Here is a 26,947-nt window from a genome sequence, read left to right on the forward strand (position 1 = left end):
TTAAGAAGTCCTATCATCAACCATATTCTCGAAAAGATGTAGGTTTATCAAATCATGCAAATGTGCTTGTATCCTTTTTTTTATGAGAATATTGAATTAAGTTAGAGTAATAAATTCATTATAAATACCAAACGATTACAATAAAGTTGTTGGGTCCATATTTGGTGGTTTGTACTTAGCTATATGTTTATTGGGTTTTCGTATTGGGCTATGCATATAAACCGAGGGCTTTGGGCTATGGTTGGGCTAGTGTTTTGGTTTCCCTATATATAGATAACATGTATAGGGTTTATGTTGGTTGTTCACATTAAACACTTTCATAGCCACCATCTAGAGAGCATAATAGTGAGTGTGAATCGGTTTATGTATTAGACGATTATTGATAATAAAATCGTATGCATTGAAACCATATTATATCGTGTTCATCTTGTTCTTCATTTATATTGTTCTTGAATCACCACGTTAACTAGATTCCGCATATTTGACGTGTTTGGTTGATATCATATTGTAATGATCCAGCAGTGGGACTTACAATTGGCATCAAAGCTTTTTGAACCATTCAAGGCTCGGGTTTGATATCAACGATTCAAGATTTCGGTGTTCTTGGTGTTTTAATTTGGTTTTCCGGTGAACAGTGGATCAGGGAAGAAAGAGTGCTATTTTTGGCCATAGATTTGGTTGATTTGGAAAATATTTGAATCCCATAATTCAAGGATTCAGTTGGTTACAAATCTCAATACAATACAGTCAGATCTCGGCTGAAATCAACAGTTCTCAGCCATCAATCAATAGATTTCAGTGTTTTCGGCTGAAATCAGCAGTTCTCGGCTTGAATCATCGTTCTCGGTCAACAATTGGAGTTTTCGCCAAAAGGAAGGTGTTCTCGGTCAAAGTTCGTTCTCGGTCAACATTGGTTCTCGGTCAACTGTGTTCTCGGTCAAAGTGTGTTTTCGGTCAACTTTGAGTTCTCGGTCAATACCTGTTTTCGGTCAAACAGAGATCAAAGTCAAGGGTTAAAAAAAAGGAGTTTTTTGACGGGAATAATTTTCTTGAACGAAATTTTTCCAGAATACTCCTTATAAGTAAAAATTCATTTTTGAAAATTTTGGCGAAAACAATTTTTTCCGGGTGATTTTCGGTGGGAAAAATCAAAAAAAATATTGTGGTGAAGAAATAGAAATGTATAAGTTTCATAATGACAGTCTAAGTAGAGATATGGAAAGAATAAAATCAGAAAATTTCAAATTAAAGAAAAATGAAAAAGAGTTTTTTAGACAAAATAGAAGCTCAGAACAAGGGCATTAAAAATCTTAAGTCTGACTTTATCATAAAATGTTGTCACCACCTCGATGCTAAACAAGAAATTGCTGAGTTAAGTGCTCAACTGGAAGCTTCCAAGTTAGAGATCTTAAATCTAACTAGTAAGTTTGAAAGAGCTGAACTTGATTTTAAAAAATTCAATGGTTCCAGTAAAGTAGTTAACTCAATGATTGAAAACCAATTGTGGTGAAAGGAAAATGAAGGTGAAGGAATAGGATACAGTCAAGTTCCCCCACCTTACAACCATAATTATGTCCTTACCCCTGTCACCAAAGAACAAGAAGAAAATAAAAGGACATGTATGGTAAACAGGTTCAATCTGAAATTGTTGGATCAGTATCCCTAGAGGAAATCAAGCCTGACTTTAAATGTGTGAACAATTTTGATGCTTCTACTTCATGTGCAGATATAGTAAATGATGCTTGTAACATTACGGAAATTTTGAGCCAAAAATGTCAAGTTTTCAAAGTCTAGGGATCAATTCAGCAAAATTCCAAACTCCAAGGTTAAAAATGAAAATTCTGATTTTCTGACCCATCGCGCTACGCGATGGATCATCAGAGAGACCCATCGCGATATGCGATGGGATGTCTGACACGTTTTGACATGTGTGCCACGTGGCATACGGTGGCATCATCTGCTGCCACCTGTCACCACGTGGCAACACTGCTGCCACGTGTCGTCACGTGTCGCCACGTGGCGCAGCGCCTGCCACGTGTCGCCACGTGGCAGGTCTAGTTGGTGAATCAGCAGGCCTATATCGCGTTACGCGATAGGCCAGCCCAAGGACCCATCGAGTACCGCGATGGGATCCAAAATCTTGTCTATAAATAGCAGGTCCGGGATCTTCATTTCCCACACCACTTCGGCTCACAACTTTCTCTCTCTAACATCTCTCTAGCCATATTATTGTTTTGGACAAAAATCACTCAAGGATAATGTATCCAAATTCGTAATTGTGAGGTCTAGTGCTATGATGATAATATTGAATGTGTAATCGAAATCTTGGTGAACACAATGATTTGATCACGAGGGAAAAAGCCCTTAACAAAAATAGTCTTACTTCGGTCAAAACTTATCAAGGTAATCTTTGGTAAAATAACTTCGGTCAAGGATTAATAAGATAATCTTTGGTCGAATTACTTTAGTCAATGATCAACAAGGTAACATTTGGTCGATAAGTATATGATTATCGTGGTCTCCGGCACAAAAAACCCCCGGACGGTGAAAACTATCACCGTCGATTATATTGATAATAAAAGGTGGTTACAAGTGTTGTGGAGTATATGATCGAGATTACAAAGTAAACTAGTGTGTAGAGAGAATGTTTGCTTCTGCTCTAGTGTGTGTGTTCGTACATGTGTTTAACCTAGCTGATCATATCTTCATTATATACAAGAAAAGAATAACAAATATCCCTAATTCAAGCCGCCAATCAAGCCATTCCTTAATTGTTATTGTTTCCTTCATTATCCACGCGGTATATTAATTAGATTGCGAGATTATAGCTTTGACTTGGTCATTAGCCGTTATACCTGCCAAAAATATCAACATAACAAAGGAAAATCGTTAATAAGCAATAAGTACTGAGGATCACTGATCCTGACGTAGCTCTGGAACTCTTCAGAAGGATAATTGATCCAGACACGTCAATATCTTCTTGACTGCAAGTTAGTGGATAGACTGAGTCTTCTAAGCGTTATACCTGCTAAATATAAGACTACACATGAGAATAACCGTTAATAAATAATAAGTACTGTGGATCCTTGATCCTGAGGGGATCTGGAACACACGCTAAGGATAACTGATCCAAAACATATGCCAGGATAACATATCCATAGTGTCAAATTTCTGTGCACTAACAATTGCCCCCAAAATGGCGGTTGTGATAAGATCACAGCTGTCATTTTGCCTTTGAAATCAAACTTCCTGCAAAACAGATGAGATTTGACAAGCTGGATATAATTGTCATCATGGAGTTTCCTTGGGAACTCCCTTCCGGCTGTATATCCTTTTACCATAAGTATTGATCCTTTTGTGATCCTCGTAATTGAATTTAGGATACCTGATGCAAATAACTTATGATATTAACTGGGATTAAACCCAACAAACTGGGGACAAGCCCAAATAAACTGGGGACAAGCCCGTGCAACTGGGTACAAGCCCGTGTAACTGGGGACAAGCCCGTGAACTGGGGACAAGCCCAAACTGGGGACAAGCCCAAAAAATTGGGGACAAGCCCAAACCGGGGACTGGCCCAAAGATACGAATGTTAACTGGGGACTCGCCCAAACCGGGATTTAGCCCAAACGTGAGATAACGTGAAAACGTTATAAACTGGTGGTATGGTACGTCTACCATAAATCGTAGGATCCTCCATATAGCCTAAGACAACGGAATTGTCAGCCACTAAACGTGTACTGGTCCCGCTGCCCCGGACTATACGTTGGATAGCGTGCGCTCCAGGCGAGAGTGTAGAAACTCTAATTTATAAGAAATGTGAAAACCTTTAAACCTTAGGGGATATGACCATCGGGGGTCATATCCAATCGTGGGCTAGGCCAAGGAAATAGTAAAGTACCTTAAGTGTGAGGGAGAGGTGGCCAACCTCTTAGACATTGAACCTCTTATTGAAATCTGCATTGTTATTTAAAACTTGGAAAAAGACAAACGTTAAAAATATATTGTCCTTAAATTAATAAGAATCTGAAATGAATAACTGATCGGATAGATATTACCAATTTCAGGATCCTTGATCCTTCTGAGGATACTTGATCCTGATTAGAAAAATTATTTCTTGAGATGAATAGCATTCCATGCTCTAGATAACCGGTTGCCTTCCATAGTCAGCAGGTGATATGCCCCATTTCCGGCTTCTGACTCGATCAAGTAGGGGCCTTACCACTTGGGTGCTAGCTTTCCATCTGCTGGATTAGTTGTGTTTTGGAAAGCTTTCCTCAAAACTAGATCTCCTTCTTGAAATCTTCGAATCCTGATATTCTTGTTGTATGCCCCAGCTACCCTTTGTTGATATGCTGCCATTCTGATTTTAGCTAGGTCTCTGAGCTCATTAACAGTATCCAGATCTTGGAGAAGAATTTCGTTGTTGGCTTGAGGATCACGGATGCTTGTTCTGGCAGTAGGAACCACCATCTCCGTAGGGATTACAGCTTCTGAGCCAAACACCAATGAGAAGGGTGTTTGACATGTTGCATTCTTTGGTGTTGTTCTATCAACCCAAAGAACATATGGTAGCTCTTCAGCCCACTTGCCTTTCTTGGATCCTAGTTTCTTCTTCAAGTTGTTGATAATAATCTTGTTACTTGTATCTGCTTGACCATTAGCTTGAGGATGAATTGGTGTGGAGGTAATCATCTTAATGCCCCAACTGTCACAAAAGTTAGTGGTTCTTTTCCCGATAAACTGGGAACCATTGTCACAAATAATTTCTGAAGGGATACCAAATCTAGTAATAATATTTCTTTTAATGAAGGATATCACCTCTTTTTCGCGGACTTGAACGAAAGCTTCTGCTTCTATCCACTTTGAAAAGTAATCAGTCATTGCAAGCATGAATACTTTTCCTCCTGGCGCTTTAGGTAGCTTACCCACGATATCCATGCCCCACTTCATGAAAGGCCATGATGAGGATATAGGATACATAGGCTCTACTGGCTGATGCAGAATATTGCCATGTCTTTGACATGAATCACACTTCTTTGAGTACTCCATGGCGTCTCTCTTCATGGTAGGCCAGAAGTATCATGTTCTCAGAATCCTAGAGAATAGGGCTCTACCTCTGGTATGATTACCACAATCTCCTTCGTGGAAGTCTTTGAGCATCTCTTGAATTTCAGGATCTTCGATACATCTTAAGTATGGACCTGCAAGAGATTTCCTATATAGAATATTATTTAATAAAATGTATTGTGATACCTTAAGTTTGAAGGACTTAGGTTTCTCTGTGGCTGGAATCTCTCCATTTTGAATGAACTTCTTGATCGGGAGGATCCAAGATCCTTGATTACTTGAGGATAATAGATCCAAAGACACAATATCTTTGTCAGTTGTTATCTCCCCAACTTCTTGTTCTCCTATTGCTGGTGAGAGTACATGGATAATTGGGATCTTCATATCTTCTGGAATCTTCAATGATGAAGCTAAATTTGCTAAGGCATCTGCCCCAGCATTCTCTTCTCTTGGTACCTGTATAATACTAAAAGAATCAAAGAACTTTGATAGTTCCTTCACAACATCTAGATATTTGATTAGTTTTTCACCTTTAACAGCATATGAGCCATTAAAGTGGTTAGCCATCAATAAAGAATCTACATATACTTGAAGATACCTGATCCTCATGTGTTTAGCTAATTGCAAACCTGCGATCAGAGCTTCGTATTCCGCTTCATTATTGGTGGCTTGGAATGCACATGCAATGGACTGGGGTATTATGTCCCCCTGTGGCGATTTCAGTAGGATACCCAATCCTGTTCCTCTTACGTTGGATGCTTCATCAGTAAAGAGGATCCAAGGATCCTTGGTTTCTTCTAGTTGTTGAACCTCCAAATCAGCTTCCTCTTGCATGTCACTACTGAAATCAGCCACAAAGTCTGCAAGCGCTTGTGACTTAGGGCTCATACTGAATATCATATGCACTCAATTTCACAGCCCATTTGGCCATCCTTCCTGACAATTCTGGTTTTCTAAGCACATCCTTAACAGGATAATTAGTTCTTAAAATAATAGTATGTGTTTCAAAGTAGTGTCTCAACTTGGTTGAGGCCATAATCAAAGCAAGAATTATTTTTTCAAGGTGAGAATACCTGACCTCTGCGTCTAACAGGCTTTTACTTACATAATATACCGGGTGTTGTTGTCCTTCATGATCTTTGACCAGAACAGCACTGATTGCATTACCTGACACAGCTAAGTACAGAGACAGCGGCTCACCATCTATTGGCTTCATCAAAGCAGGCGCCGAGGATAGATAATCCTTAAAAGCCTTTAGTGCATCTTCATGCCTTTGAGTCCATTCAAACTTTTTATTTTTCCTCAAGATATCATAGAAGTCTTTGCACTTCTCTGAGGATCTGGAAATGAATCTGTTGATAGCAGCTATTCTTCCCGTCAGTCTCTGGACATCTTTAGCATTCACAGGAGACTTTAAATTAATGATGGCTTCTATCTGCTCGGGGCTCGCTTCTATTCCCCTTTTGGTCACCATGTATCCTAGAAACTTTCCAGCCTTAACACCAAAATGGCATTTTGACGGGTTCAGTTTCATATTGTAATGATCAAGGATATTGAATGCTTCTTCAAGATCTCTAAGATGATCCTCAGCCCTTTTCGACTTCACTACCATGTCATCTATGTAGACTTCCATGGTTTTGCCTAACTGATCCTTGAACATCATGTTGACCAATCTTTGATATGTTGCCCCTGCATTTCTTAGTCCGAACGGCATAGCAATATAACAATATATGTCGGTAGGAGTCATGAATGCTGTATCCTCTTGATCAGATGGTTCCATCTGAATTTGTTGAAATCCAGAGGAAGCATCCATAAAGGTAAGCATCTCATGCCCTGCCGTTGCATCCACCATGGAGTCTATATGTGGTAACGGGAAAGGATCCTTGGGGCATGCCTTGTTTAAATCAGTAAAATCGACACACACCCTCCACTTTCCATTCTTTTTAGAAACAACAACCACATTAGCCAACCATCGAGAATACTTAACCTCTCTGATCATACCGGCCTTAAGAAGTTTTTCAACTTCCTCTTGTATGATCGCGTTCCTCTCAGGAGCGAATTTCCTTCGCTTCTGATGGACGGGTTTAATAGAATAATCAAGGCCCAACTTATGAGTAATTACCTCCTTAGAAATACCTGTCATGTCTGAATGTCTGAAGGCAAACGTGGATTTTCGTTGCTTTAGGAAGGATACTATATCCTCCTCGATCTTGTCAGGGATACAGGATCCTAGGAACACCTTCATGTCTGGATCTTCAGGATCTAAAGATACTTCTTTCACATCTCGCTCCCGAGCTTCCAGCACGTCCCTAGGATGTTGCTGTAATTGCTATGCTATCGTTTGTTTAGCTGTCGGCTTCATTGATGAAGAATAATAATTCTTGGCTTCCACTTGGTCACCATCTATCCTTACTACTCCCCAAGGAGTTGGTAGTTTGATGCACTGATGGTAAGTAGAGGCTACAGCCTTCATTCCATGTATCCAAGGCCTGCCAAGGATAACGTTGCAACAAGAAAGACTGTCAATAACACAGAACTTTTGGTAAGAGTTTAACCCTTCGATGTATATTGGGAGTTTGATGTCCCCCAATGTTTTATTGGTTTCACCACTGAAACCCACTAACACCGACGTTGTTGGGAAGATTTCTGAGTCCGGGATGTTCATTTTCTGTAGTACATCATGTTGGATGATGTTGACCGAGCTTCCACCGTCGACTAGGATCCTGCGTACATAATGGTTAGCAATAAATAAAGTTATAACCAAACCATCGTGGTGAGGATCCTGGATGCTTGTCTTATCTTCTTCATCAAAGAAGATTCTTTTATCAGTCGTCAAAGTAGTGGATATGACTGGTTGGTCTCCGTTCTCCAACTTTGTTTCTTTGGCGTGTCTTTTTGCTGAGGAGAAAGAAGTACCGCATATATCTGAGCCACCGGAGATGAAGTTGATTACTTGTGCATCTGGTGGGGGCGGAGTTGCTTTTTGTGGTACATCTTCAGGATCCTGGATCTTAGACTTTTTTCTTCCCAAGAGCTCTTTGAAATGACCCTAGCTCAAGAGGTATCCAATTTCCCTCCTTAAACCAATACAACCTTCTATCTGATGGCCAAATTCTTCATGGAATGCAAACCACTTGGACTTGTCTTTGAAGGATGTTGTTTTCTCATTTTTTCGAGGCCACCTTGCTTTCTCTCCAAGATCCTTCATGGCACAAATCAAACCATGGGTATCAACAGAGAAGCAATACTCGGAAATACTTGGGTAGTCCTCCTCATCTTCTCCTTCTTCAACTGCCAGGATATTTTGATTGTTGGATTTTGAGTACGGCTTTGAGTCGTTGTTCCTGAATGAGGATCCTTGTTTCTGGTTAGGTGACTCTTGTTTCGTTGGAGCTCCTAACCGTTCTTGGATCTTCTTGTCATCTTCTAGTCTTATAAATCTGAGTGCCCTGTTTCTGACTTCATCTAAAGTCCTGCATGGAGTCATCACAAGATCGTCATAAAATGGGGAGCCCTTTTGAAGTCTCATCTTGAATGCTTCAACAGCCGTAGCCATATCAAGACTAGGGATCTCTAGGGCCTCCCTGCCAAACCTTGTAACAAAATCCCTAAGGGATTCATTATAAGGTTGGACAACTCTATACAAATTACTAGTTAACTTCTCAAATTTCTCACTACAAGAAAATTGGCTGTTGAACAAGTTAACTAAATGCGAAAAAGAAGTAATAGAATAGGGAGGGAGACTTAGCAGCCATTTAAGTGTAGATCCTGTTAGTGTGGATCCGAAACCCTTGCATAGACATACTTCCTTGAGTCTTTCAGGAATTGGATTGATCTCCATCCTCTGCCTTTATTGAGCCACGTGCTCTTCCGGATCAGTGGTCCCATCATACACCTTCATGTTAGGGGTTTGAAAGCATTTCGGGACTTCAGCATCACAAATAGGTGGAGCAAATCTGGACAACTTATGGCTCCCTTCTGGTATTTCAGGAATTGAACGGACCACTCCTGGCACGCTGGATATCATATCCTTAAGCTTATGAAGTTCCTTAGCCATAGCCAGGTTGATACCTGTATCCTGTATAGAGCCAAGGTTAGTGTCTAAGGATATATGATTATACATGTTACCTCTCGGTTGATTGAACGTTGGTATCCTAGAAGTGTAGCCAAGATAAGAAGCATCTGCTATAGGAGTTGGTCCACCATAGGCAATGGTTTGCATGGGGATTATGTCTCCTTCATGAACCTCTGAGGATCTTTGATGTTGCACCCCTGAGGATCCTTGATTCTGCCATAAGGATCCTTGAGGTTGGGAGCTGAAGGATCCTTGGTGATACATCCCAGAGGACCCTGGTTGAAGGAACGATGATCCTTGAGTTTGCTGACCCATGGGTCCCTGTTGAAGGATAGATGATCCTTGTTGAAGGAACGAGGATCCTTGAGTTTTCAGACCCATAGATCCTGGTTGAATGATAGATGATCCTTGCTGGAAGATGGAGGATCCTTGAGTCTGTTGAGCCACGGATCCTGGAGTAGTGAAATCCAGAATCCTTGGCATCAAAGGAGTCTCATCCTCCAGTGGTCTCTTTCTTTTCTTGAGATCTTCAATTTCACGAAGGATCTTCTGATTAGTCTTGTTCTGCTGCTCCATGTATGCTTTAACCTGTGAAAACATAGCAGAAACATCATTGTTAGAGTTAACCACCGATGTGGCAGCAGTGGTCTTTGAGCTCTGGAAGACTGGAATTTGTGTCTTGTTTCCAGTAGCAGCAGCTCGTGATACTCCTGTAATTGGAGGAGGCATTGGCGGCAAATTCTTTGCTGAGAGAGAAACCGAAGATGGCATGGTTGATGAAGCAGAGGTTGATTGAGACGCCATTGATAGTAATATGGGTAAGAAAGGTTGAATATTGATAAGGTATTTTCTGGATTATAGCACCAATTGCCCCACGGTGGGCGCCAAATTGTTTTGGACAAAAATCACACAAGGATAATGTATCCAAATTCGTAATTGTGAGGTCTAGTGCTATGATGATAATATTGAATGTGTAATCGAAATCTTGGTGAACACAATGATTTGATCACGAGGGAAAAAGCCCTTAACAAAAATAGTCTTACTTCGGTCAAAACTTATCAAGGTAATCTTTGGTAAAATAACTTCGGTCAAGGATTAATAAGATAATCTTTGGTCGAATTACTTTAGTCCATGATCAACAAGGTAACCTTTGGTCGATAAGTATATGATTATCGTGGTCTCCGGCACAAAAAACCCCCGGACGGTGAAAACTATCACCGTCGATTATATTGATAATAAAAGGTGGTTACAAGTGTTGTGGAGTATATGATCGAGATTACAAAGTAAACTAGTGTGTAGAGAGAATGTTTGCTTCTGCTCTAGTGTGTGTGTTCGTACATGTGTTTAACCTAGCTGATCATATCTTCATTATATACAAGAAAAGAATAACAAATATCCCTAATTCAAGCCGCCAATCAAGCCATTCCTTAATTGTTATTGTTTCCTTCATTATCCACACGGTATATTAATTAGATTGCGAGATTATAGCTTTGACTTGGTCATTAGCCGTTATACCTGCCAAAAATATCAGCATAGTAAAGGAAAATCGTTAATAAGCAATAAGTACTGAGGATCACTGATCCTGACGTAGCTCTGGAACTCTTCAGAAGGATAATTGATCCAGACACGTCAATATCTTCTTGACTGCAAGTTAGTGGATATACTGAGTCTTCTAAGCGTTATACCTGCTAAATATAAGACTACACATGAGAACAACCGTTAATAAATAATAAGTACTGTGGATCCTTGATCCTGAGGGGATCTGGAACACACGCTAAGGATAACTGATCCAAAACATATGCTAGGATAACATATCCACAGTGTCAAATTTCTGTGCACTAACAATTATCATACCTCGAAGTTCGTGCCTTGTTTCCTTGATAAACGTGCCCTGATTCCTCGATTTTCGTGTCGATATTTCCTCGAAGTTCGTGCCACCCTCCACCCACATACAACCAAGAGGGTGTTTGTTCTCGGAAGGCGTGTAGACGATTGTTGAAGATTGTTGATCATTGGCGTGCCAAGGAAGGTGTACCAAGTTGATCAAGAAAGTGAAGCGGCGTTGGAGTGTTGCTCGAGTTGGAACTATTATTTAAGCAATAATGAGTATTCTTGAATAATAAAAGAAAAGAATACGTTTCTTAGAGAAGAAGAAACATCGGGTTTTTATATAAACTAAAGGTTTATAAATTACTTTTAAACTAAAGGTTTTCAAGTAAATGAGATGTATGAACTAAAGGTTCATCGAGGTATAAAACAAGACTAAAGGTCTTAAGCCGAATTGTATATCCGACTAACAAATATTTATACTCGTACTATAGGTGCGAGATAAAAAGGGAAAGACCCTCGGACGGTGAGTGAAGCCGATCCCAAAGCGAAAAGATGAATACGCCCCCAAACTTTTATAAACTTGTTTTCAAACGAGTCAAACATGTTATGTGAAAATTGTTTACAAGGAACTACATGTTCCTAAAACCATTATATATGAAAGTATAAACCTAGCCCTCAGGCTGTGATATACGTATGTCTGGATCCTTACATAGGTGGTACTACGCGATGGGCACATCGCACCACCCTGATCGTAGGACGCTTTCTCGCGGGAAGTATGATCATTGTGTATATTAACGGGTACTTAACTAAGTCGAACGCTGCGGTGTTTGCTGATTTGATTTAGAGTAGAGACTTGAATTTATAAATGTGTTGTTATAACTTTGTTATTCCTAAGCCACGATGGGCCGAGGCAGGCGTAGCCTCGAGGGGTAATAAAGTAAAAGAAATTATTTTAGCGTCAGCGTGTTCACCAGCATTCGTTGCTGACGTATTTTATTTACATTTTGCAGGTGAACAAAGTAAGCGCTTGGAATGACGAAGTGTTATGAATATCCGATGGCTCGGATTTGTTTTGTAAACTTAAATGGTGGTTTTTAATGTAAAACAATCAATACATTTTGTTATAACTTAAACAGGTATTTTTATAATCCCGTCTTTTGAATATATATATAAATGTTACATTTTGATCCTTAAAGTTTTATAAAGTCTTCCGCAAATTAACGCAACTCTGATTTATTTACAATTGTGGTACCAACTTTCGGTCTCACTCCTAGGCCTAAGATGAGGGTGTGACAATGCTGCTTCTGATAGTAAAGGGGTTCAAACTAGTAAAACTGAATCTTATTCTAACGTGTCATCAAACATAGATGACACCACAACTCAAAATTGTACTAACAATAATACACAGAGTTGTGGCAACAAAGGGAAGGCACATAAGAAATCAGCACAACAAGGACAGTCTCGTCCTCATAGATCCTCCGGATCTCCATGTGTTGATAAATCAGTGGGTGATATTTATATTAAGAGGCAAACATGTTACCACTGTGGTACGCCAGGACATATAGCCAGAAATTGTGTTCATCGTCTATATGTTCCCTATTACAAGCAAAATCAGAAGGCTGCACCAAGGGGAAAGAAGAATGGAAAAACCTTTCATAACAAGGAATTCCAACATGAGGCTAGTGTTTACGTAGACATTAGAAGAAGGATGAAGGCGTGCTTCGTCTGCGGGAACAGCGGGCATTTGGCAAATGAGTGTTACTACCGTGCTATTAATAGACAAGCTCCTCAGGTGAAAGGTAACATGTTTCAACCGAATCTAGTGGTTAACCAAAATGCTTATTTTAGAAAACCACGAGTATCTGTACAACGGGTCACAGATATTCAAGGATTCAAAATTAATATGACAGGTCTACACTCAAATGATTAGAAACTGTTAAAAGAAAAATAAATTTTCAGAAATCAAAGAGTGTGGACAGTTTTAAGAATTCCAATTCGAATTGCTCCACTCCAAAGTCTGTTCTACCAAATTTAACTTAACCAAGACAGACTTGGAAACTTAAAACTCAGCAAACAGAATCTGTATTAACAAATGATTCTGTTAAAGATGGGAAAAATATGAGTTGGCAAGAGGCCACATATGTTGATGCTCAAGGGAACCCCAAGACATTTATGACTTGGGTTCCTATGTCCAACTGATCCCGCTATGCGTGTAGGAACAACCAAAAATTCATTGTTTATTAAATGGGTTGTTCCAGGCACATGACAGGGCAAATATCCATTGTTTTTAAATCTTTAAACCATAAAATGAATTATTTGTTGCCTGGACGGGATTTTAGGGTGATAGAAAGTTTTTAATCTGCTCTCTAAGTATGTAGGAACAAATCAGGGAATACATTGCATATTAAAAGGTTTGTTCCAGACATTCAACTTGCAAGGATGCAAAATCTCAAAACATGCTTATTCCTAGGGGAGATTCTCACAAATGGAAAGATGATGTCTTGAAGATAAAAGGTAACCATATCACTTTGGTATGAAGGATTCATCAGTCAAAAAGATTTATAATTTTAAATTTTTATAAAAAATACAAAAATATGTTCACGTATAGCTTTTCAAGTATAGTGTATTTTGTTTTATTTCAAAATATGAAAATGACTTGATCGTGCATGAGAAATGATAGTACATCAGTTGACTGACTATCACACTTCACCTTATTTTATTTTTAAATGCCATGTTTCGACGATTGAGTATTTTTGAGGTTAAATTTGTACATAAAAGTTCTCATTTCAGTCAAAATTTTTGGACAAATTTATTGGGAGAAATTAAAAAATTCAACAAGAGTGTCTGTGTGTGTTTAAAAAAATAATAAATAAAAATAAAAATTTAATTTATAAAAGTTTTGTCTATGTCTTTCAAACTTCACTCTCGCTTAAAATTATGTCGGCTGCTCAAGTTTGAAGAACATATACTTGTATATGTTTGGTCCGGTGATCTACTTGTAGATTCACAGGATAGCCATTCATCTAAAGACTGAAAGCATCCGGGGCGATTGAGATGTGTCTTTGTGTGTTTTGAATTCTTTCACTTAAAATTATGTCGGTAATTCCAAGTTGGAGGGACACGTATTCTCATATGTGTTTTGGTCCTGTTAACCACTAGTGGTCATACAGGATAGCCATTTACATGAAAACTGAAGAGTGACCGGGGTGACTGAACTCTTAACACGTGTGTCTTCTGTAACTTTCTGGGAAATGATATGATTATTCAGTTAACAGCTTTTTAGAAGCTTCAAAATATTTTCAAATGAAAATTGATCCAACATTTGGAAAGTGATAGATAAATTATTTCTGTGTGCCTAACGGGTGAAGTTATTAAGCTTAAAAGGCTCTAGAACAGTCATTGATTTGTATGGTAGCTTTCCATGATGCGTAAAAGTTGAAGTGATATAAACTAAATTTGCTAAACTTACTGTGGAGAGTCATTTTGAAGAAATGTGCATGTCTCCATATACATCTCTTCGAAGGATAGGCAGAAAGCAATTACCCAGTCATACACGAGCCCGTTAGTGTCTTGATCACCAAAAATATTATGTTTCTAAGTCTTTACTGAAGTAAAAAAAAAAAACAAAACAAGAGAAAAATATATAATAAAAAATAAAAAAAAAAGATTATTGTGAAGAAAAAATAAAAAATTCGTATTTCAAAAGCTTAAAGGGTTAAACTAGAACTACAGAGATGGGGACATAAAAATAAGTCCTGTCATGTCTCGAATGAAAGGCCTGTAAGTCTGGATGGCTTGTAAGTCCAACGTTCAACCTTAAAGCTTAAAAATATTCTATTTGATTATCTATAACAATATTTTGATCAAGCACTAAGGGGTTGGAGTCAAATTGGGATGATCTGGGGAAAGCCAAATACACTTTGAGAAGAGATAGGAGGCATCACAAATCCATGAGTGATGTCCATCTAAGCTTTATGCCGAACTGAACCTAATTCATATCACTGATGCAATGAAAATCATGCTAAGTTCGTTGTACTTGCTATCAACCTGTTTCTTTATGTCATAATAACGCTAAACATGAATTCTTGTAACAGCACCTTGAACAATATGATTCCATGTTCGGATCTTTTCATAAAAAGGCGGCGTTTTTATCAAAAACTGAAATTTGATCCCTGGTTAGCTAAATTACAAGAAGACCGGGTGATTAATTTTGTTTCATTTGTTGTTTTTGGTTTTATTTTATTTCATTCATTTTATTTTTATTTCTTGATTACTCTTGTTGAAACAAATGTGTTAAGAAATCATTTTAAAATTTGTCTTCAACTCATGAAATCTGATATGATCTCATTTCAAGTCTTTTCAAGAAAATCATAAAAAACAGAAAAACATAAAAAATTACAAAAATATGTCTGTCTTATTTTGTTTTATTTAATTGTTTTCAAAAGTATTTTGGTTGATCTTTTTATCAAAGTTGATTGTTCTTTCAAGACTGATTTTTGCAACGGAAGCATATGAAGTATCTGAGATTCAAATTGGATGATGCTGTCAAAAAGGGGGAGATGATAGATTATTGGATGAATTTGCTGAAGTTGCTGATCATTGAAGTTGCTGATTATATTCTAGTAAAGATGCTGAAGTTGCTGATCACTGAAGTTGTTGATTATGTTCTAGTAAAGATTCTGAAGATCTTGAAAGCATCAGTCTAAGGGCAAGATTGTTGGGCCATAATTTGGTTAGACTGACGCATATCAAAAGGCCATGACATGATCAAGACTAAAGTGACACAAACGAAGACGAGTTGAAGAATTACATTGGTGTAATACCGATTTCGGTTGGGCTAGTTTGAAGTGAAATAAACAAGAACGAAGCTACAAACCAAGGGGGAGATTGTTGGGGTCCATATTTGGTGGTTTGTACTTAGTTATATGTTTATTGGGTTTTCGTATTGGGCTATGCATGTAAACCGAAGGATCTCGGTGGGCTTTGGGCTATGGTTGGGCTAGTGTTTTGGTTTCCCCATATATAGATAACATGTATAGGATTTATGTTGGCTGTTCACATTAAACACTTTCATAGCCACCATCTAGAGAGAATAATAGTGAGTGTGAATCGGTTTATGTATTAGACGATTATTGATAATAAAATCGCATGCATTGAAACCATATTACATCGTGTTCATCTTGTTCTTCATTTATATTGTTCTTGAATCACCACGTTAACTAGATTCCGCATATTTGACGTGTTTTGTTGATATCATATTGTAATGATCCAGCAGTGGGACTTACAAAAGTGACAGACAAACCGCAACCCCCTTTTGAATAGCAAAGCCAATCCTACTAAAAACAAAGCTCTGAGATCTAGCGGCCGAAGAGGTTCCGTTGGATGTAATTCCTTCTCGAGTACAAGACGATGTTGGGTTGCGTCCAGTGGGCCGGTTTCGAGTTATGTGATTGAGTTTATTAATTAAATCAATCTACTATTATAATAAATAAAAATATGGTTGTGTAACCTGGAATTTAATTTGACCATCTTGTGCCACTTGGCACCTTAAAGTTAAAAGAAAACTATATTATTCTCATCTCACATTACTCAAGGAAAAAATCAATAAAGAAGCCAACTACAATAAGATGTATTTGTATGTCATCAAACTTGTCATTAGTCGGTGCATGAATTATTATGTATGGCTGCTAAGTTTTAAAATATGTAATTTTATCCAGATTGGTTTTTTCCGCTTCGAAGTAGGTCTTTCGGGTTCGCGAATTACCGCCAGTTTTTTATTTTGATTTTTTTTGCCTGGTTGGTCCGGTCAATCCGGCTCAGTTTCAAAAACACTGCTTTTATCTCAAATCTGAAAAATATGTTGAATTTTGTTTGTATAAAAAATTTGATGGACTATTAATTTATAAATGAAATAACTAGAAAAAAGTGATTGTAAATCAACTCGACCCATCAATTTTGAAACTTATTAAAATAGCGTGTGCTTTAATCTAGATTTAGTATACTAAAGTTGATAATATAAAATCGCTCCTAAAATTTTTTTACTCATTGAATAAACCTCTTTGGAGATTGTGAATTTTTTTAACACACTTTGAGGTCGGGTTCTCCGAATATTAATTTTTAATATAATTTTCTTACAAGATTTGTTTAAACCTTCGTTTAAAAAAGCATAAGTATCTAACGCAAAAAACTTTTTCTAATAATTCGAATAAATGTAACTAGAATTAATCCATTAAAAAGTAATCAGGCTAAAATTGTTATAATATAGAATGAATTACTTTAAGTTGCAAAAAGTGATTGTATTTGTTACTTTTTATTTAAGTCTGGATGTATTTTAATATCATTTATTGATTATGTGCAATTTCAGAATGAATATATTTTTATGTGGATGCTATGTTCCATTCAATAAGCATATTAGTTTTGCTACTAAACAAGTAAATGATTTTTGAATTATCATCTAACTGCACACTTGATATATGATATTTAATTTCTTACTTGACTCATTCTAATTCTTGCTACCATCACAATCTAACTTAGGGTTACTTTATGATAACTTGTGTTAAGTCCCAACGAGATAAAATCGTAAAACTGAACAGGATGTTCGATTTGGTTTTCCTTTTAAACCAAATTCATTCTAAATTAAACTCAAGTGACTTTTAAAAAGTGCTCTCTAAAATCATATATGATCTCGTTACATAGTGTGAGATACTAAATTACAAATTGTTCTTTATTTTTGTGTTATCGTGTGTAGGTCTATCACATCTTACTATACTAATAAAAGAAAATATTGAAGCTTATTTATCAAGCTTATATTTCTCATAATTTCTAATCTCTAATCTCATTCATTCGAACTACCCATGGATCATGAGTTAAAATCATTTTATCAAGCGGGTTATAACATAGTGTCGATTATAATCATTATTGAATTAAGTGTCATTTTCATACATGATATTTGACCAAACACACAACTTTAGTATCTTTTTTAAACTTCTTGCAAATCAACACCTAACGTTTCCACTAATATCATGCTACTTTAGTACTTTTCATTAACCACATTTGTTTTTTCCATTAAAACTACATTAAATGAATTTATAAGTATTTTGAAAATCACAATTAAAATAACGAACCTTATTATCATTTGACAAGTCCCGTGTAATACACGGGTTCAAAATCTAGTATGTAATATGCCATATTACAAATACATGACATGCCATAATTACATATATGCCATATATCATATTACATAAATGTGTGATGTCATATTACACCATATACCATTAACATAACATATATGAGATGCAATAAATTACATAAATCTGTATGACATATATTTAATACTAATTTCAACACAATTAATTATTTTTATTTACGTATTAACATTGTAGTTAAGTTAAAAATAATTTTCTTTTTTTATACTTAAAAAAAACAATTATGAACATTTTAAAATAATTATAAACGATTTAATTCATCAACATAAGTTTTTCAGCTTTTTTACATTAACGAAAACTTGTTAATTAATCAGTCCCGTATGTACGCATTAAAATGTTAAGAAAATAAATGTATTTCACAAAGTAACGACTAGCATGCCAACCGAGTAATCCCCGAGTACACACCTAACATGCACTAAACCAGATATGTGACACGATTTTACAATAGCAATAAAATATAATAATTAATGGGAAAATAAATGTTGACCATGAGATGAAAAGAACTAAATAAACTCTCATGTTTACACATGCCCACACACCTTATTTCTAGTACTTACTTTACATTCATTCATGCATGTAATTCTCATCATACAACTAGTGGAAACAGTCTTTAGAGTCTGTTTTTAATCTTTGATTTGTTCTTCAGTTTTTTAATTATGGAATTCATTTCCTTTCTTTTTGGGTCTGATCTTGAACTCACCAATTAAATCTCTCACTTGGTAATTAATTTTTTATTTAATTCCCATAATTTAATTCAAATCAAATCAAATCAAACCCTTGTTGTAGTTTTTTTGTGTTTCTTGATTTTGTGTGCCCAGAAGATGATTGATGGTTTGCTTACAAGAGAAGTTTCAGAAAATGTAGTGTGTGTACATCATTTAATTTTTAATTTTTTATAGTGACTAGGGGTGTAAACGAGCCGAACTTGACATTGACTAGGCTCTAAGTTCGGCTCGTTTCAAGCTATTTTCTAAAGCTGGAGCTTGGCTAGTTAATTGTTTTTTCAAGCTCAAGCTCGGATCAGGCTCGGCTAGTTTATTATTATTATTATTAATTAACTTAAATACATTTTTAATTATTTTTATATCTTTTGAGAAAAACTTTAAATGAGCCAGAGCTTGGATTGAGCTCGTGTGCAGTACCTTAAACACGAGAGCTCGAGTTCTTTTTCTAAAGCTTGAGTTCGGCTTGTGAGTTATTTTTTCAAGATCAAGCTCGGCTCGTTTATTGTTTATTAATTAATTTTTTATACAGTTTGAGAAAAACTGTAAATGGGCCTAAGTTTGGACCGAGCTTGTGTGCAGTAACTTAAACGAGCCAAATCTCGGATCGAGCTCAGCTGTGTAGTTAAACTAATACGTTGACGAGCCGAACTTGACCTCGACTAGGCTCAAGTTCGGCTCGTTTCAAACTCTTTTTCTGAAGCTTGAGCTGGGCTGGTCAGTCTTTTTTCAAGCTCAAGCTTGCATTAGGCTCGTCTAGTTTATTATTTATTTATATGCGTATTTAATTAGTTTTTATATTTGAGGAAAAAAAAACTTTAAACGAGCCTAGGCTTGGATCGAGCTCGTGTGCAGTACCTTAAACATGAGAGCTCGAGTTTGGCTCGTGAGTCATTTTTCAAGCACGACTCGGCTAGTTTGTTATGTGTCAATTAATTTATATGCATTTTTAATTGTTTTTATATATATTTTGAGAGAAACTTTAAAAAAAACCTAAGCTTGGATTGAGCTTGGCTGTGCAGTGAAACTAACACACATAAGTCCAACAAGTTAAAACTTAAAAATACATTAGTTGACGAGCCTAAAAGATCTTCCCATACAAGGATCAAGTTCAGGCACGATAACTAAACGAGCATTATTTGAGGCTTAACCTGGGCTCGGCTCGTTTATTATTTATTAATTAATTTATACACACTTTTGATTATTTTTATATATATTGAGAAGAACAGTAAATCAACATTGGCTCGTTTTAAGCTCTTTTTCTAAAGCTCAAGCTCGGTTCATGAGTCATTTTTTCAAGTTCAAATTCGGATCGGGCTTGGCTCGTTTATTATTTATTAATTAGTTTATATACATTTTTAATTGTTTTTATATATATTGAGAAAAAACTTTAAACGAGCCTAAGCTCGGATTGAGCTCAGATGTGCAGTGAAACTAATACGCAAAAGTCCAAACGAGTTAAAAAATTAAAAATATATCAGACTCAGTAAGGCCCGACGAGCCTTAAAGATCTTTCCATACAAGGTTCGAGTTGACTGATAACTAAACGAGCTTTATTTGAGGTTCAGGCTCGTTTGCACCCCTACTCTGTACATGCATACATATATTTATATATACATTTTAATTGTGTACTCTATCACTGTTTGATTCTTGCAGTTTCGTTCGGGTAATAATCGAGTTTCGGGTTTGTATTGATGGAAGAAGATCAAGATGAACTAAGATTTGTTTGTAGGCTTTGTGATAAGAAGTACCCAAGTGGGAAGTCTTTAGGAGGACACATGAGGTCTCATGTTATCGCGGCTGCAGCCGCCACGAACTCATCCGAGTCAGAAGAGAATGGGAACGGGAACGGGAGTGAGAATCCGAGTTCTTACGGGTTAAGAGAGAACCCAAAAAAGACATGGAGAGCGGTCGACTCGACAACTTTCCCATTCCCAAATGAGAGGATTTGTAAACAATGTGGCAAAGGGTTTCAATCTTTAAAAGCTTTGTGTGGTCATATGGCTTGTCATTCCGATAAAGATCGAAACTTTAAAGATTATGATCATTCTTGGACGAGTGATCAGAATCTCGATCACGACGAAAAGGTGGTTACCGAGAGCTTTTCGGACGTTGAAGAGCCTGAGTTTAGTCAAGACCCGACGCGTGTGACGAGATCCAAGTCCAAAAGGTACATGAAAGTTGTGGTGAAACCGTATTCGTTAAATTATAATTACGTGTCGTCGGTTTCGGAAATTGATGAGCTTGATCAAGAAGAGGTAGCCATGGTTTTGATGATGTTATCTAAGGATTCGAGTAACTGGGCCGGTGTTAATTCGGTTAATTCGGTTGTGGAAACGTCGGATAATAATTCGGGTGATTTGGAGATTAAATCGGCTGCGACCGATACGAAATGTAGTAAGAAAATAACAAGTTTAGAGGCTGCTGATAGTTTCGAGTATCAGAATGGGAATCACACACCGAAAAACGCGGAAACCAACACGTTTTCGATCGAGGAATGGCTTAGAAATGATAGGTACAAGAAGTCAAAACTATCATATGAAGAGAAACTTGAAATAAAAAGGAGCTTGTTTAACGAAATTGCGTATCGTGAATCGTTAAGGAAGAGACCGCGTTTCGATGATGATTCGTATAACCCTGAGGTGGAACGCGATGGTTCGAGTAAAAAAAGAAACAAGTATGAATGTTTAAATTGTAACAAGATTTTCACTTCATTTCAAGGGCTTGGAGGGCATAGGCCATGTCACAAAAGAAATAATAATAATTTCGGGACGAAAACCGAGAACGGTGAAAACGGTTTAGAAGGTGAATTTGCACCTACGCGAAAGGCGAAGTATGATATCAAAATAAAGGCGAAAAAGAGTAAAGGGCACGAATGTCCGATTTGTTTTAGGATGTTTAAGTCGGGGCAAGCTTTAGGAGGTCACAAAAGGTCGCATTTTCTTAACCGTGGTGGAATCGATCATTTTGCGGGTTTGGAACACGAGGGCCCGTCGTGTTCGGATATGATTGATCTTAATCTCCCTGCTCCAGAAGAGGACTAGAAGTCAAACGGGTCAACGAGCCAGCCTGGTAAAAAGTTAAAAAATGTTATTTTGGTTTTTTTTCATATTTCTCATGGTATCAATTAGAAAGGTTAAACTTGAATTTTTTTCTATCTTTTGTTATTTTTTTCCATTACATTTTGCTGTCTTTCTTGAAAGCATGTTAAAATTTCAAGATTTCTTTAAATTATGTTTAGTTTATTCATAATATTGTGATGTTTTTGCTTTAGTGTTGCAATGATTTCATGTTTATGGTTATTTTGTGTGTGGTGGATATTTGAGAGCCAACAGGCAGGGGTCTCTTAGTTTCTTGTTGTTTTGTAGAACTCTTCAATAAAATGAGTTCTTTTGGACCATCAATGCTAACAACAAGCGTTGCGGTCCCGCACCAACCCCCCCCCCTCGTGTTTACTTAGATAGCTCTCCAAGGAGATTTTGCCTTTGGCGTCATTAAAACGGGTTGACCTGGCATGGGATGGTGCCCCCCCCCAAAAAAAAAAAAAACCACAATTACAGCACAACGTCGTCATCGTCATCGTACTCAGTATATCCCACCAATAGCAAAGCTATGGTAGGGTCTGAGAAGGGTAAGATGTAGACAACCTTACCTCAACCCCATAGGGATAGAGAGGCTGCTTCCGGTGAGACCCCCGGCTCGATAGTAGTTTTGCATCAAGCCTTGGACATAAGACACATAAGACACAATCATCGGGACACCGGCTGATTGGTGCATGTACCGTTGTCTTTCGGCTATCAACGCCACCACATGATGCCTGATTAACCTTCCGTCACTTTTAACGTTATTTTCACGAGATTAGTAAAATAACGTCAAAATTAGTGCAATTTTTCTCTTAGCGCCACTAAAGGGTTTGGGTTTATCAACGCCACCACAATTACAGCACAACACTCAGTCTAATTATGTTTGGAGATTTTTCTCTTGGCGCCACTAAAGGGTTTGGGTTTAAATAGTCCCTTTTCATGCCATATAAGGGGTGTTCACGGTCCGGTTTTCGCGGTTTTTAGACCAAACTGTTAGTAACGGTTTTAATTTTTGTAAACCAAAAAACCAAACCGTTGAACTCTTAAACCGAACCGTTAAAAACAGTTTTGTTCCGGTTTGGTTTCACTCTTTAGGCTTGTTTAGGTTTTATACAAAATGTCCAATATAATTTATGATAGTTTATTAATGATTTACAAAATTTAACAAACAACTAAATATTAGGTTCTCATTTAAAAATAAAATAAAACAAAAATCAAAGTTTTGCATTTTTAATTTGAGCTTAGCCCACCTTTTCTATTCACCGTCAATATTTATCAATTTTATATACATATATATAATACAAAGTTTTATATATCTCTACTTATATATATATATATATATATATATATATATATATATATATTTATATACACAAATATATTATAAACATTTTTAATATATATATATTAAATCATACGGTCCGGTCCGGTTTTATACTGTTGGTTTTCGGTTTAAACCGTAAACCAAACCGTTCGCTATGGTTTGAAAATTTTCAAACCAACCAACCGAATGTTAAGAAATAAAACCAACCGTGAAACCAAACCGACGACCGGTTTGAGATGTTTTACGATTTCGAACCGAATCGTAAACACCCCTATACCATATCAACGCCATGTAGACACGGGCTTCTCCGGTTTTTATGCTTAGTGGTGAAGCCCATTTTAATGATTAAATATTGTTTAAATTAATTAAATAAAAATAAAGGAAGACATATGATTGGTCTATTCACCAACTCTTTTGCCCCAACACCGACGTGGTAAAAACGTGCATGCCAAAAGATGATCAAAAACACCCATATACATAGTGGCGTTTAGGCATTTTGAGAAAAAAAAAAGGGTCGGTTGGTGGGGTTGGGGGGAGGGGGCTCATTATCCACAAAATAGGGATTTGATCTTCACTTCTTAACTAATGATTCATGTAGGTTAAGAGATTAGGCTTAATTTTTCCTAAGATGATATGCTCATATTTTTTAAAAGAAGAATGTTAAACTTAATTAGGCGTCAGTTTGAGATTGCCTAAAAATAGCGGGGTGGTAACCCCTTTAGTTTAAGAGAGCTCGAGCCCGTTCAACTTTTTAACAAGTCATTTTTATGAGTGACCCACTGACTCGACTTATTTACATCCCTAATAAGTGGTAACAAGTGAACTTGTTGAAAACAATGTATTTTATCAAAAAAATAGGCTTATAAGTTATAAGTTTTAATCTGGTAAAAATATTGGTTTGAAATAAACACTTTTTTATCGTTTGACAAAATAACTCATTTAATAATCTCTAACTAAGAAAATTAATTAAGTGTACATTATACATATTTTATCCGCCATACCAATTTATGTATATATAATGTTATTGTAGTTGGTTTTCTTGTGTAAATTAATTAAATGTACATTAAATTTATGTTTGAGATTTAAAAATTTGTTGAATTTATTGTGTTTTGTTGTATATACTCTACATGTACATGTTCATTTTATCAAAGAAATTTTTGACAAGAAAATACAACGGTAAAAAACTAAGACTTTTATAAAATTTTGACTTTCCTATACACTTTTTCCCAATATTAATATTATTCTGTAATTAACTTTATCAGTACTAGATAATTTAGTTTTCATAAACATTTACATAACATAATAAAATACGATAGTTTTAAATTAGTTAACTTTATAATAAACAAATGAATTAGTTTGCATATATCAAAATAATAATATTTAAAAAAAAAGTTAGGATTATCCATGAAATTAGTGTTACATTTATACTAGGAATATGACTCCTAGTTATGGTCAAACACTTCTTATAAATACTCCTTTCATCATCACCAATTCACATATCATCTTTCTTAAGAATTCTTAAAGAGTTAAGAAAGGTACGGGGAGGATGGGGCGAGGACAAACCTCTCTAATATCCCAAGGGATAAAGACTACTAGCTCCCAGTGAACCCCAAGACTCTTAATTAAAGAAATAAAATGTAGTGAACATTTGGTTCTTCCGAAGGTTATCTTTGCTGTTAAAAAATGTAGTGAGCTTAACTTAACAATTGTTTCAATTTTCTTATCGGATTTGCCATTCAAAAGAGGGTTGCGGTGTAACTTGTTGCTCACTTACATGTCTCTTTATTGTAATATGATCCTTTTATTTAAAATAAAAGGAATTTAAATATACAAAATAACTAAGATTACTCATTTTTGGAGAATGTGTTGTTAAACGTACCCCCTCCCCTTCATTTTTACTAAACGTACCCCTCCCTCAAGTTTTACATTAATACAATTTAAACCTTGATGTTTATTGTTTGTCAATTTGTCATCTTTTGTTATCCTAATTAATTATAAAAAGTTTTTTTTATTATTTAAAGAGTTTTTTCCCTTTTTTTAATCTTTTTTTATATTATAAAACAGTTTTTTTTTGTTTTTCTAAATAACAAAAAAATTGTTTGTGTAAAAAATGTTTTTTAAAATTAAAAAGAATAAAAACATTTATTTTCTACAAGTATTTTAATACTTTTAAGGTGTGCTTTTCTTTTTAAATAATTTTTAAAGACAATTTACTTTAAAAAAGAAACACATTTTTTTTCATCAATAAAACTGATTAAACAACATACGACTTGCTCAACAAGTTGGTTCTTTTGAACTTATCAAAAAATATTTTAATGATTTTTTTGTCGGGTGCGAGGTATATGATAAGATAAATATATACAAAATGTTAATCATTTATATAAAGGCGTTATATCATTATTCTTTAAATACATTTTATAATGATAATAAATATTATTATTATAAGAACAATAAACACAAAGAGAGAAAATAAAAAAAATAAAAATAAACTTTACAGTATATTTGATTTGATATTTTTAAGGAAGACTTGAAATGATTAAAAATATTAAAGGGTAGTAATATGTCAAAAATAATTGTTGAAGGAAATGAAAGTATCGGGGAGAGGGTATGACAAGTCCACAAAAGAGATACGTTTAGGATAACTCTTTTGGAGACCATGCATAAATATTGTAAACATGTGAATATCATGGAGAACTGGAATGTGCATAAATTTATACGTGAAAATTAACATGTATAAAACATTAAATGTGACTTTCTTTCTTCTATTGGGGCTTCAAGAATTAAGCTCAAGCTACTTATTATGCAACGTGTGACCAATCAGATTCCAAAAGCCAAACGAAGAAGCCGAAGTACAACTGATATGGCAAACAATCTGAGACCATATATCCAATCCTCCTGTGAAAGAAAAGAACCAAAAGAATCATATGAAGCGAGTAAGAAACGAGAATGAACGCAGAATGAATAGAGGCAATGAAACTAGAGATCGGAGCACTTAACAATAATGACACTTGGGAATTGGCCCCAAGACTGCATGGAGTAAAATATGGCACGTAAGGGTACCCGGGGCACCGCGTGATGGAGCACCCATCACGTGTGATGGGTTAATCAACACCGCCGCCACTGCCTTGTCAAGCTTGATGGAGGAGCTTTGCGTGATGGCCATCACGCGTGTGATGGGGTGAAAACAAAGGAATGCAGCCGTTGGGGATGACCTTTTGGATGAGAGGACCGTTGGGAAATAAAAAAAAAACCATATTTTACCTATATAAATATATCTTCAAAACATACACAAATCCAACTCAAAATCTTCTACTACACACACCATTTTTAACATATTAAATGGAGGGTTCTAAGAAACGTGGGTCGGGTTCAAAGAAAACCCAAACCCGACCAAAGGTTCGACAAAATCTAGGCTAACAGACGAGATTTCGCTTACAAGACGAACCCGACACAAACCAACCTACCCAACAACAACCTTATTATCCACAACCTTTTCAACCGTCCGAAAACCAACAACAACGTTATTATCAACCGTCCCAAAACCAATCGTATCAAAACCAACCTTTTATTTCACCTTTTTCTACCCAAAGTTATCCACATAATGCTTTTCAAATGTTTGGATCTCAACCGTCTCAAAT

The 26,947-nt window shown here is 36.3% G+C and overlaps 1 protein-coding gene across 1 annotated transcript; it reads left to right on the plus strand.

Moving 5' to 3' along the window:
* Positions 1-20,510: 20,510 nt before the first annotated feature.
* LOC143544691 (uncharacterized) lies at positions 20,511-22,217 on the plus strand. The gene has a single exon (XM_077036731.1). The coding sequence runs from the start codon at positions 20,597-20,599 to the stop codon at positions 21,944-21,946; it is 1,350 nt and encodes a 449-aa protein (XP_076892846.1). The 5' UTR covers positions 20,511-20,596; the 3' UTR covers positions 21,947-22,217.
* The last annotated feature ends 4,730 nt before the right edge of the window (positions 22,218-26,947 follow it).

The sequence above is a fragment of the Bidens hawaiensis genome, unplaced genomic scaffold (genome assembly GCF_021521415.1).
Source record: "Bidens hawaiensis isolate Kalapana, Puna unplaced genomic scaffold, B.hawaiensis_p1.1 tig00013690_1, whole genome shotgun sequence".
In the NCBI taxonomy this organism is placed as follows: Eukaryota; Viridiplantae; Streptophyta; class Magnoliopsida; order Asterales; family Asteraceae; genus Bidens; species Bidens hawaiensis.

Excerpts from the sequence above, each read along its gene's own strand:
- LOC143544691 (XM_077036731.1), top strand. The coding sequence starts at position 20,597 with ATGGAAGAAGATCAAGATGAACTAAGATTTGTTTGTAGGCTTTGTGAT.